At 35.7% G+C, this 14161-nt stretch overlaps 1 protein-coding gene across 5 annotated transcripts in view; it reads left to right on the plus strand.

The window, feature by feature from the left end:
• Positions 1 to 14161, plus strand: part of OXR1 (oxidation resistance 1) — a 477474-nt gene that overhangs the window by 302357 nt on the left and 160956 nt on the right. The window contains exon 1 of one of the 5 annotated variants that reach the window (XM_027849950.1): positions 6719 to 6813. The exons of the other annotated variants lie outside the window; for them this stretch is intronic. Within the exon in view, the coding sequence (XP_027705751.1) occupies positions 6795 to 6813 (19 nt within the window). The 5' untranslated portion in view covers positions 6719 to 6794. Of the gene's footprint in view, positions 1 to 6718; positions 6814 to 14161 lie in introns of those variants that run through there. 5 annotated transcript variants of the gene reach the window in all.

A 14161-nucleotide genomic window follows, 5' to 3' on the forward strand; every position in this document is an offset into this window, starting at 1 on the left:
TGTGTGTGTGTGTGTGTGTGTGTGTGTGTGTGTGTGTGTGTGTGTGTACCTCAATTCTCTCAAGTCTGGTACTTTAAGAAACTCCTAATGTATAAAATTGTGCCAACACTTTTTGTGGTAGATGTGAAATTAAGAGTATCCTCATTGAACAGTGACCTTCAGCAAAAAAGGGAAAATTGGCTAAAGAATTTGTAACTGACTTGTTAGGAAGAAAATCTGTGGTAGAAAAAAAATTAAAAAGCCTTTATACTTACTTTTATTTCTAGACAGTAGAGGGCAATAAAAAGTAAATGATTTGCTAATTCCTTCTGTATTGCAATGGCAGGAGTGGAAGTACAATAAATTGTTTTCAGGAACTTAAATATCCGCCTTTCAGATTAGTGAGTTTCTTAGTTAAGGCATCTAGCCAGTACAGTGGATAGAGTAATTGACCTGGAGTCAGGAAGGCTGAAGTTCAAATCCTGTCTCAGATACTTACATGCAAGTCACTTGACTTCTACCTCAGTTTTTTTTATCTGCAAAATAGGAATAATAATAGCACTTTCCTTTCAGGGGTATTGTGAAGATAAAATATCATTATATCATCATCATCATCATCTAGATTAAATACAAAGTCAGGTACAGTTATTCTTTTACCTCTCTGCTAAGATAACAGGGAAAGAGTGAGGATGTTAGCAAGTTTTGTTATTTTATATTTTGGAATTTTGTAGTTTTGAACTTTACTACAATATATTGATGCTTTACTTTTAGTAAAAAGCTGGTGGTCACTGGAGGGACCAAAAACACACGCAGATTGTATATATATATATAGTTACATGTTGACTCCCCTATTTGAATTTTAGGGCCCATGAGGATAGACGTCTTATTCTTATTTTCCTGTGTATTGCTAGTGTTTAGCATAATGCCTGGTACAAAGTTCTCAATCAATGCTTATTTACCAACTGACTGACTTTCACACAGGTCATATTTAGCCATTCCAGTTCGGGCAAAGCTTACCAAGCAAGTTCGAGGGCAGGGATTATGTTATATATGTGTTTTCTCCAGAGCCCAACCCTTGAGAGCAATTCCAGAATACAAAGTGTCAATCACTTTCCTAAGTAATTCAAAATTTCCTTTCAAGAGCACCTTCTAAGCATTCCTCTAGTCTGTAAACATTTGTTCTCCACTTGATAAAACAACCGGTCTCAAGGATAGCCTGGGACCAAGTGGCATTAGCCACCTTCAGTAGGAAATGCATCCATTTTAGAGATGGTGAAGCTTTGGCTCAGTGGACCTTTTGTTTTTTCCCATGGATTGCATGATTAGACACTTAACCTGGGAAGAAAACTGCTCTTTTTTTGGCTTTTCCTGCCAGTGTACCCTAACCATGAAATGCAGATCTCCAATTAAGACAGTTTTCTTGGCAGTATAATATGATACTAACAAATGGGATTTTGTAATCATACCTGCCAACAATTAAAACCCTATAAATAGGGAAACCACTTGCTTCCAAAAATACTGTGGAGTGGAAGAGCTTTTTAAAAGAAGGTAAACAAAAGAGGATAAAGTTTGCTTTTGCAATAGGGTTTGTTCTCCATACCAAAAAAAAAAAAAAAAAGAATAATCTGATATCAATAGATCTAGTTTTTGTAATTCTACTAGCTCCTTCACTCTTTTTGTTGTTGTTGTTTAGTCGTTTTTTTAGTCATGTCCAGCTCTTTGTGACCCCATTTGGGGTTTTCTTGGCAAAGATACTGCAATGTTTTGACATTTCCTTCTCCAGCTCATTTTACAGATGAGGAAACTGAGGCAAACAGGGTTAAGTGACTTGCCCAAGGTCACACAGCTAGTAAGTGTCTGAGGTCAGATTTGAACTCAAGTCAGGAAGATGAGTTTTCTTGACTCAGGCCCAGCACTCTATCCACTGTGCCACTTAGCCACCCCCCTTCACTCTTTTATCACTTCACAAAAAACTTGGTATTTTAAAAACACATGTCACAAATTAGTCAGTCTAGCGTCTGTGTTAACAGAGAGGGTGAGAATCTACAATAAAATAGAGAACTTAGAGTATATTAAAGAAATTAAAAAAAGGAATGTTGAATAGAAATCAGAGGAAGTGCCCACTGGTGACTAAAGTTGCCATTTGTAATTCTGTCATTTTAAATTCAATTCAACAAATGCTTATTAAGGTTTATTTGTGCTGAGTAATGTACGGTGTGTGCTGGGGTATATAGAACACTTAGATGAGAGTTGCCACCTTCATGAAACTTACAGTCTCCTTGGGTTTAAGCCATCAAGGGTATAATACCAGTCAACCTATTCCTCTTTGCATGCCACTGGGAACATTCAATGCCATAGAATTAGAAATTCTGTGATATGGGAAGGGTGTTTTTAGAGGCTAAATGTTGACAAAGATCAGTTGGATATTTTAAAAGCGCGCACAGGGAGGTGAGGAGGATGGTTGATTTTGTTAGTAGTCTTAAAGACCAAACCAAACTTAAATTCAGTCACTGATGGTTGTTCTTCCTCTCCCCCTCCAATCCTCTCAAAAGCTGTAGTTCTTTCTTTCTTTCTTTTTTTAATTTATCCACTTTCCAACATCCACAGTTCTCATTCCCCCACTCTCTCCACTGCCTACTCCTAAAGGGGTTTTAGATATAAAATCTTTGACATTAAAGTTTGATGTTCAAAATCCTCCTTCTTCATCTTCATATATACAGTAAACGACCAGAGACGTAAAATGTTGTGCATCTTAAAAGAGCATTGGATTTTGAGTGAGGAGACCTGACACTTGTTACCTATGTGACTGTGGGAAATTTAATTAATTTTTCTGGACTCAGTCTTCTCATTTGTAAGATGAAAGGTCTGGACTACGTGAGTTCTAAGATCCTTTCCAGCTCTGAGTCCTAGAAAACTATGCTCGAGCACAATACCAATCATGGTAATTACTGAAGAAGCTGATATATAATAAGCATTACCTTTTTTTTATTGTTCATATTTATGAAAGCTCTTTGATTTGTGGCCACTGTTGTTTGTGGCCACCTCTTTAGGCTCCTGATTGGCCCAGAGACTTTACTTTAAAAAGAGCCAAACCATTCTTGGTTAATGCCCACCAAAATGGTCTGCCTACTGCTATGGTTCCTATGAAGTCTGTAACCATGTCATATTATTTGAAGCCAAGGAATCTTTAAAACCCTTCCCTGGCCCTATCCTCTTATTCACTATGCAAAATCTAAGTGAAAATACTGTTGAAAATTCACTCCCCTTCTGCTCATTCATTTCTCCAAGACTTGGTACTAGCATCATTTCAATGATGGTAGACTGGAATTTCTGCTTGCTGAATAAATGAATGAATGAATCCAGTCTGGTCAACGAGCAATACGTGAAAGTTATGGAAATATTCAAGAAGCTGCTAGATAGGTAGCTGTAGTTGATCCACATCTAACAGCTATGTAACAGGTAGCACACTTCAATTTGATGTCTAACTGACAATCCCAGCCTGGTACCTTCTTCTCTCTCCCTTACTTCTTTTTACAAACTCTTTGAGGACAGAGACTGCCTTTTGCCTTTCTTTGTATCCTCAGCATTTAACACAGTGGCTGGCCCAAGGTAGGTGCTTAATTAACATTTATTGGCTGAAAGAATTGATGATAACCTTTGGCTCTGTATTTTTGTTGTTCAGTTGTTTCAGTCGTGTCTGACTATCACCCCATGTGGGGTTTTCTTGGCAAGGATACTGGAATGCTTTGCCATTTTCTTTTGCAGTTCATTTTACATATGAGGAAACTGAGGTAAACAAGGTTAAGTGACTTGCCTAGGGTCACATAGCTAGTAAGTGTCTGAGACTAGATTTGAACTCAGGAACATGAGTCTTCCTGACTTCGGGCCCAGCACTTTATCCACTGCCCCACTTAATAGCCCTTGGTTCTGTATAGTCAATTAAAATCATCTTCCTTCTCTTCTCTTTCTTTTCCCTCTCCCTCTCATACTTTTTCCTATTCTCTCTTCTTCTTCTTCTTCTTCTTCTTCTTCTTCTTTTTCTTCTTCTTATTATTGTTATTATTATTATTATTAATACCAGTAGTTTAAAACATTTGTGATTTCATAAGTATGTTATTCATTCTACCAATATAGGTCACCTCCCCCCCATCCCTTTCCATCTCTCTATATCTTAGTAGATGGTTTCACAGTTGCCATGGCCAAAAAATTCATCACTCCCAACTCTGGTCAACTGTAAGTTACATAAAAGCAGAGGCTGTTTCATTTTTGTCTTTGTATATCCTGCACCTAGCACAGTTCCTGGAAAATTGTAGGCATTTAATCAATTCATGTAGATTTAATTCAGTTGAATTGAACCACTTGGTGATTCTCTCTTCTGGGAAATGTGTCTTTCCAAACTTAGATAAGGTGGTCCTTGTATAATAATAGTTCATAGGATGATGGGATCATTGATTTCAATTCAAAAGGATGTTATTTGTCATCTAGTCCAATTGCTAAATTTTATATATGAAAAAACTTGAGGTCCAGAGAGAAAAGTGGCTTGCTTCATGTCATACAAGTAGTGAGTAGCAGAACTGAGATTGAACCTAGTTCCTCTGAACCCAAATTCATTATTATTTCCCCTTATTACCTCTCTTTGTTCAATCCTCAATGCCTGTCTAGTTTGGTAGGACCTGTCAGAGAATGACCTTTGCTGCCATGGTCCTCTAAATGCTAAGTGGCACAAAACAGTAGACTTGGAGTGAAGAAGATATGAGTTTGAATCCTATCTCCAATATTTACTAGCTGTGCGATCTTCCTGGGTAAAACACTTAACCTCTCAGCCTCATTTTCCTTATCTGTAAAATGGGGATAATAATAGCACTTACCTTACAGGGTAGTTGTGAGGAGACTCACAGGAGATAATGTATGTAAAATAACTTGAAATTCTTCAAGTGTTATATAAATGCTAAATATTTAGTATAGTCTTACAGAACCAGGGTCATCTCCAGATCACAATGAGTCAGTTGGAGTAGGACTGCAGCATTATTATTTATAGGGCTAGACTAGTAATGACTGGTGGTAAGTAACTTGACTTCTTAGCATTATCAACAATTCATTACTCTGTAAGGCAGAGTAGCCCATAATTATTTACATGCCTTCTTAACTATGTTCTTTACCCATTCATTCATTAGCATGCAGTAGTTCTTAGTTGCTGATTATCTTAATCTATTGTGCTGAAATTAAACATGAGAGCATATGGCTAGAAAGAACTCAAGGTTTCTCTGATATTAACCATTGACACTTACCAACTACAGTTTTGGGGGACCCCGGTGATTTAAATCCCATAGAAAATGCGATAGAATGATAGAATAGTTAGGAGAGTAGACAGTGTTCTTAAGGATGTTTTGAAGCAAAAATTTCAGTAAGGAAGAGCTAGAACATAGATATCGCTGCCACAGCAAGGAGTGAATAACAGCTATGACCCAGACAGGAAGAAAAAGATATCATTCATGCATTCGTTCATTCATTCATTCATTCATTCATTCAATAAGTATTTATTGAGCACCTACAAAGACACGATCCTGGACAATGAAAAGGATACAAAAATAAATAGAGAAAAGCATGGTATAAAAAAAATTGGGGTTTATAGTCAAGAGACCTAATTTTCATCCCAGCTGACATTTCACTCTCTTTATGACCTGAGCTGGCCACTTAATTTCTCTGGGCCTCAGTCTACTCATCTGTGAAAAGGATATAATAATACCTGAAGCAGGTACACCTGCTTCACTTGTGGCAAGAATTTTGTAAGCTTGAAAATATTACATATGTGACAATAATACAAAATATTATTATGATTATAACTTTATTATTATTGGTTTTGATAATAAAATTATCCCTTCTTTCAAGGTGTTTAGCACTTTTTTAGGACAGGTAAGACATATAAGCAGAAAAATATCCTGGAAAGCACCATGTTCAAGTAGAGACCTAAAAATTTAAAATTATAAATTACATGATAAAATTTGACCAGTAGTATGTCATTTCTTTTAATCTCTTTGTTCTTTTAGTTTAAAAGAACAGTTTGATTCACCAATTAACAGTTGAGCACATTGCTTCTATACTTTTAAGAACTGGTAGTATTTGCATACTTGTAGAGACACACAACCCCAATGTACTTAACACTCTAGCTATCAGATACCTTGCACATCTGAGCTATTAGGGCTATTTGCAATGGAGCTTTTTTTTTTTTAAAGGAAAATGGTTCAATTATGTTTTACTTAGTGATTTTTAAAAAAAATTAACCAAGTAGGTAATCATGAGAATCTGTTGGAAGTAGAAGGGTGCTTAGGGAGCATTGGATCCACATCTTTAATTTTATAGGTGGGAAAACTGAGACCCAGGTCACACATTTAGCAAGTGCCAGCTGAAATGAAAATTCAGGTCTCGACTTCACACTCCATGTTGTATTATCCCATGCTATTTCTAGCTATCTTTGGATTCCTTCACAAAGCCCAGAATCAAGGTCACAAAAGGCAATTAGTGTCAAAGGAAGAAGTCAAACTCCCCTTGAGTTTCCTATTTTGCCACTCACGGTAGAACTTTTTCCAAAAGGTTCCATGTGCCAAGAGCAAGTACACAGACGTACAGTAAGTTTCCTGTGAGCCAAACAGAAACCTCAGAATCTTGCACGCTCTGTTCAGGATTTGGGGGCTGGGCAGCAGAAGGAAGTACAGTACTTTATTACCAGGGGAAACACACAAGCTCCCGAAATCGGCTCCTCCTCTGAGGATCAGTAGATGGCTTGCTGAGTTTGACTTGAAAGGAGGACTTTAGAAATGTTCTGCGCACGGAAAGGTATGTATGAGTGCTCTCAGCACTTAATCAGGTGATTTTTGGAAGGCAGATGAGTCAGGGTGAGTTCAGAAGCAGGACTTAATTCGTGTTATGTGATCGAAGCCTAGCAGATAGATAAGCCTATTGTTTTCTGCCTTCAACGAGAGAATACTGAGGAGAAAAAAGTTGAAACTGTCAGAAGAGAGAATAGAATAAATATATACAAGTGTGTGTTTATACAAATGGTTTCTCTGAAGCAGGAAAAACCCAGTTTCCAAGCTGTCGCCCTTGTCCTACAGCCCCGTTGCAGGTGCAACTGATGATTGCAGTTCTGTAAGGAGCTGCTCCCAGAAATAGCCTGAGAAGGGCACTTTGAAGTCTGTACTGTTTTGTTAAAAGGCCTTTCAGAGTGTATCATTAGCAAGGGATGCTTTTAGTTCTTTCGAACGAATTGATTTATATCAAGATCAGAAATGTTAAAGCTGAATTTACTTTAATTGCCTTATCTCACCTTGTCTTTAAAGTCTTCAAATTTTGAGGTATAGCTACACTGGTAACAATATTGACTACTGAGTGTGCCCCTTAATTGACTTGTTAGGGTCCCATACTGCTAATAAACTTCATTAAGGCCTTCTTAATTGCCAGTCTTTTAAAGTGGCTTAATTTTCTTCCTTTTTCTTTTAGTAGTTTATTACTTTAAGTTCTATGGGTTCAGGAGAAATGTGGGGATAGATAGACTTTTTTTTAAAGAGCTTTGGGGTCAAAATAGCTGAAGCATCCTTGTAATTGATGGATCGACTTGTTCTTTTAAATTGAAGGACTAAAGATATAAAAAGAACTGGAGCATGTAAGTAACCTCTTTGATTTTTAATGGCATGCAGCAGATGGAATTCATTATTGACTTTTAAAAATGAAAATGCCCTGATTATTATTTATTTATAAAGTCTTGTCAGTCAAATGAAGTAATTACCATTATCAGGTTAGTTTTTCATAATTGCAACTGTGTGAGGACAACACTAAAATATAGGATGCTATATGTACTACCACAATGGGGAAAGCCTAATGATATTTTACATGATTAATTTCAATTTAATAATAAAATAATGTGCTTAACATTTAGGATTTTGAACCTGAATATCTTTGCTTTTATTTTGCTCGTTTCAAAAGCAATTATAGTCCATTATAGGACAAATTCTTATGCAAGTCTAAGTGCTTAAATAGAAATGTTTTCAACTAGAAATAAACAATAGCCAAATTTAATTCCTACAGTTTATTGTTTGAATATGGTGATAGTAGGCATAAACATCAAGGATTCTGAGTTAACAATTCAGATGACTTGTTTTAGTCTTAACTTTTTTTATTCCAAGTTCAGATTTCTAAAAAATTATAACAGAAGTAATTGTTGATAAGAACAAAAGGTAATGTCCAGATTTAATTTATTTACAAAAATTATAAGTTTTTAAAAATGCAATATGATGCAAACCTTGTATTATTTGGATTGAATCAGAATTTTGAGTTATTAAAGCCTAAATCCTTTAATTTTTAAATTTTAAATATTTTAGAGAAATAGAGCAAAATAATGAAATCCCTGATATTAGATTTAGGACTATAGTCATTATGTCTCTGTTATACTGTATACATATTGCTCTTATTTAAATTAGGCATTTTGAAATGTTACGAAAATGAGAGTATGAAAATTATATTTGAAAGTTGGTTTTCTTTAATTCTTCATGATTCCTACTACTTTTGCATAAGGGTGACCTTAGCTCAAAAGGGTAACCAGCTCAAAACCAACAACTCCTTCTACTACCTTGTTTTTCTTTTTCTGTCCTTTCAAGAAAATTTTCTGGAATAAATGCTTCTAAGTTCCTCTTTACTCTATAATCCCTTAGATATTCCCATGGCATTTTACTCCTCATTTATTCACTGTTCACTAGTTGTCACCTTTGTTTATAGGAAAGCCAGCAAAGAATATTTCACATGTGTACTTTGCCTAACTAGATTATTATTTTTTTTCCTCAGCAATCTTCTTCTTTTGTATTATAGGCACTGGGAGGCCTTTAATAAATGCTTGTTTACTAACCTTATGCCTAAATTAGACTCTTTTAAAAATGCCATACAATATGCAAACTTACCAAAAGTTATAATAAACTATAGATAATTATAGTTATATAATGTTTATGTGTTACATATAATGTTTATGTATATTGTTTTATATAGTGAAGACTAAGTATTTTTTAAAATTTTCATGAAGATATACAGCTAGTTGGTAAAATGGATAAAGCACCAGGCCTGGAGTCAGGAAATCATGACTTCAAATATGGTCTGAGATACTTACTAGCTGTGTGACTCTGGGCAAGTCACTTAACTAGTTTGCCTTAGTTTGCTCATCTGGAAAATGGGGATAATAATAGTACTTACCTCCCAGGGTTGTTTTGAGGATCAAATGAGATAACAATTGTAAAGAATATGGTAAAGTGTCTGGTACATAGTAAGCACTATGTAAATGTTAGCTATTACTATTGTTATCATTATTATTATTATTATTATTACTATGTTTCAACAATCCAGATTCACAGAATAAAACATTTAAAATATATCCCATAAGTCTATTAATATGATTGCCAGATATGGCCTCACTTGAGAGTTTCTACTACTAATGAAATCACAGGTGCAGTCCCTACCCCCATTCTATCACAGTTATATTGCAACTTCTGTGATCATGTAATAGTTAAAGATCTTATTTTTTTCATCATTGCAAACATCAGAACTGCTTAGTACGTTTCTCTCTTGAGTCATCACCAGTTGCCAAAACATACTTTAACAAGACAGTTTCTGGTAAATTAGCCTTCATCAAACAAATGACCTTTAAACACCATCCAAAAGGAAGTAAAGCCTTTAGTTTTATGGCAGCAATATCTAATTATACTACTTCCTGAACTCCCTCTTGGAACCCTTTGCTTCTAGGATTGTTTGATCTTCTCTATTCAACCTTCTAACCAAAATGGGAATTGTACATAAATTCAGGCTACTGTGGAGATAAAGTTCTATAAGCAAGGCAAGTTGTTTAAGAAACAGAAAGAGAAGTCACAGTAGTCCCTGTGAAACCACCCCTCTCGTTAGGCATTTGGCAAGGGATGATTAGATGATTTTACAGTTAAGAGAGCCAGTAAGGAATTGTTCCCATAGCCAACCTTATATTTGGGACTGTCCCCCTGCAGCATCTAATATGGACTGCTTCACAATGTATATTGCATTTCCATATAATTTTCCCTTGTAAGGAGAGAAGTAACAGAACACTCTGAAAACTTACATAGCAAAAAGGATATGAGAGTATTCATTAATCAAGGTCCAATATCTCTTCTACATGTCACCCCTGATTAAAAAATTCATATTTTAATATGCTCATTTTGACATGTACAGGCATACTCTGCTTGGCATAAATTGGTTTGGTGAAAACGCTGTGTTATGCAAAACAGTATTGTGAGGACAGTTGGTACTAGTGCCATAGAAACAGTGTTATAGACCTATATTGATAAAAACCAGAGCAGTTAGGTAGCGCTAAATAGCTAGATAAAGTGCCTGACCAATAATCAAGAAGACTCATCATCCTGAGTTCAAATCTGGCATTAGACACTTGTTAGCTATGTGACCCTGGGCAAGTCACTTAACCCTGTTTGCCTCAATTTCCTCATCTGTAAAATGAACTGGAGAAGGAAATGGCAAACCACTCTAGTATCTTTGCCAAGAAAACCCTAAATGGAGTCACAAAGAGTCAGACATTACTGAACAACAACTGATAAAATCATTGATCCATTGAAATATTATCAGAAAGATATAAGACATTGGAGCTTTTATAACTTTCCACTAGAATTTTGGGTAGGCTAATAGAGCTAGATGGCACCTTAAAGATCACTTAATCCTGCCCTTTAATTTATGGATGTGAAAAATAAGGCCAAATATCAGTGTTGTTATTACAGAATAATATTGGTTGAGTAACCTGAGCAAGCAATTATACAATCATGAAGAAATTATATAATATTTCCCATAATGATTCAAATAAGTGGATGATTTTATTACTTAATGTTACTATAAAGTAGAATTGTTTTTGTAAGTTATTTTTATCTGCCTTTTGTAGTTTGTTCTACTCCTCTTCTCCACTTATACATAAGATCAAGAATCAACTGTATGGGAAACATCTAGGTGGTGCAGTGGATAGGTCATTGGCCTTGGAATCAGGAGACCTGAGTTCAAATCTGACCTCAGACACATAACAATTACTAGCTCTGTGACTCTGGGCAAGTCACGTAACCCCAATTGCCTCACCAAAAAAAAAAAAAAAAAAAGAATCAACTGTATGAGGATATTTCACTTAGTAAGGCAGGACTGGGTTGTGAATATTTAGAAATAATGGGATCTTATGCAATATAAATTGAGGGACCATATTCAGAGTTCACTGCCTAGAAATATCTAACTCACTGCCCGGCATGGTGCCTTAAATATCCTCATTAAAGTTCCATTACTTTGTATATTGGAGATTCTCTCCCAATTCCCCATGATTTAGAATGTGCAAATATACCTGAGAGGGCTGGTACTTTCAACTAACACTTTTCTAGTGATTTAATGAGTTGACATCATTTCTCTGGGGAAAATGGGACATGAGACAGGAGGTGAATAAAAAGATTCTAGAAAGGTTTGGAAGGGGTGTGAGGATGGGAATGGAGAGAAACTAAAATGAGGAGAGTAATGGAAGACATCTCTATTTCCATTCAAGGTCAAAGAATTAGCAACCCTGTGCAGTCTAGTCTTATTTGTAGACTAAATGAGCAAATTTATTTTTCATTTCTAAATTGCCAATTGTCCTATACATAGTAGGTATTCATTAAGTAATTGTTGATGAGGAGGACAATGGAATGACCCAGTTTGAGGATAGTATTTGATCTACAGCTTTGAGCAATGGGGCCATTCGCTGATCACCGCTCTATACTTGTGCACATCTAACATATTGTTTGTTTAAGCCAGAATTTGGAAAGATGGCATTGCTCCTCAAGTGTTCAGTTTCCATTATCTGTTAAGATGTTGGGGATAAGGAGGGATACAAGTGCTACAGCTAGCACCATGAAGGGCTTTCATCTACTCTCTGACTCTCCACTAACACAGACTGCCCTGTTTTTAAAGATGGAGGCAAACACTTGTCAGCCTTACCACAATGTCTGATTCCAAGGATACACTAGGTTTTGGAATGATGTTCATTATTTAAGCTTCACTCAACACTGGCCCTGGCCTTTGATATCACCTGAACTCTGCAGGTTTCAGACCTCTCATTTGTTTGTGAGTGCTCCAAAGTGCTTGATCTCTGGCTCTTGGAGTATCTGGAAGAGCTAAGTCTAAACATGCCTTAAGGACCTGTAATTTTTGAGTGTGTAGATATGTCCTCCACTGACTCATATCAAAGGCCTTCTATATGTTGGTAGGCAGTTTGGTAAGCTAATGTGGGAAAAAAATAATTAATAATAATAAAATCCATTACTTAGCAGTCAATATGGTCATGCTACTTTGTGAATTTGACTACAAGGGTCCATGGTTAAGGAGCCAAAATCCATTATGGGACCTGGACTAAAAGTTTTTAGCTTGGTAGGACCTGACAAAATTTACTTGCCACTGGTAGAACCGTCAAGAACTCAGGCTTACCTCCACAACATGATGAGGGAATGTGAAGCTGGTCGAGTCACTTAACTTCTGTTTGACCCATTTTCCTCAACTGTAAAATGGGGTTAATAATATCTTACAAGGTTGCTGTGAGGATCAAATCAGATAATATTTGTAAAGTACTTAGAATAGTGCCTGGTAAGTGTGCAATTATTATTGTTATTATTATTAGGAAGATGGAAGAGACTGTCATAAACTAAGCAGGCCAAGCACCAAACCAACTCTAGGACCAAAATGAAAATGGGAGGTCAAGTTGGCAAGAGAACCAAGTCAATTTACATAAATATTTTTTAAAATAGCATGCATTTGTAATGATAAAATTGAGAAAGTCCAAACAATTTGCAAGAAACAATTTTAAAAAATGAAGTAATATCAAGAGAATTTGGAAGAAATAGTGAATAACACATGACATTTTATTGGTTTTTAAAAATAAGGTAACTGATTAGGTAGCAGTACTTGGGTGCTGTAAGTGTCTGAGGCTGGATTTGAGCTCTTCTTCCTAACTCTAGGCCCAGCTTTCTAACCACTGCCCCACCAAGTCTTCCTCTAGCCCTAGACAGTTAACTTACTTGTCAGTAGAGCTCTTGACTGTAGGAACAAGAGACTTTCTTGGAATTCTTTGTCTATACTCCAAATCTGTTAATTAGACACTGAGTGTTCCCAAGGAGACTTAGATTAGAAATTGATTATAACTTTTTTTCTTCTTCCACCAAAGCTCAAGACTGGTTTCACGCTTTAACAACCAGGTTTCAGTGATAGAAAAAGTCAACTTATAAACTTGAACAAAATATTGTGATTACTGTTCATTTACATAATGATCATGGTGTTACAGGTTTCTCATTTTTTTTTCCATTCCATATGTTAAAAAATGATGGAGCCACACCATATGATTTAGAGATTAAATGGGGCCTTTTACAGATCATCTAGTTCAATCTTATATTTTACAGATGAGGAAACTGAGATACAAAGAGGTAAATGACTTATCTGAAATGTTTAGAATATTTCATCTGAATCTTCACCATCAGCAAATAGTTACATGGAAATTTCCAGTAAGGAAGTCCTCAGCATAAATACTACCTTTAATTTTGAAGCAATATGGTTTTCTGAATTATGATATCTAAACATAGATATTTTCATTTTAAATGTGCTTAATAATTCCATGGCACTGGTATATTTTTGTGTTATTTTAAAATTGTCTTAATTATTAATCATGGGAAAAACCTGTTTTCGTATTATGCTTTTCCCCCCTTTTTCATACATTCGTGCCTTTTTCATATAGTTAAGGAAAATCAGCAGACTTTCAATGGATACCTGTGGCATATAGATTATGGAGGCAAATGGAAATCAGACAAACTGTGTGAGATAAAGCATGTCTTGAAAAACACAATTGTTTGAGAAGAACAAGCAGAGTGGGGGTAGAGTAAAAAATTGGAAGAGAATCCAGTATGGAAAAGGTGATATTTTAGAGGGAAACAATTTTTGTTCCTAGAAGTGATTTCTCAGGGATCAACTGATGTATTAATCATAGGAAGTAGATGTAAGACTCATTTAGTTTCTGAATCTTACAGCTTCTAATACTTTGGAAGAAGCCTTTAGCATTTGTCAACATCATTTTATTTGGTGAAAATACTTTTTATGTTCCTAAGGAGGAGAGAACATG

This window comes from Vombatus ursinus, unplaced genomic scaffold, assembly GCF_900497805.2.
Source record: "Vombatus ursinus unplaced genomic scaffold, bare-nosed wombat genome assembly UNPS02008961.1, whole genome shotgun sequence".
Lineage (NCBI taxonomy): Eukaryota > Metazoa > Chordata > Mammalia > Diprotodontia > Vombatidae > Vombatus > Vombatus ursinus.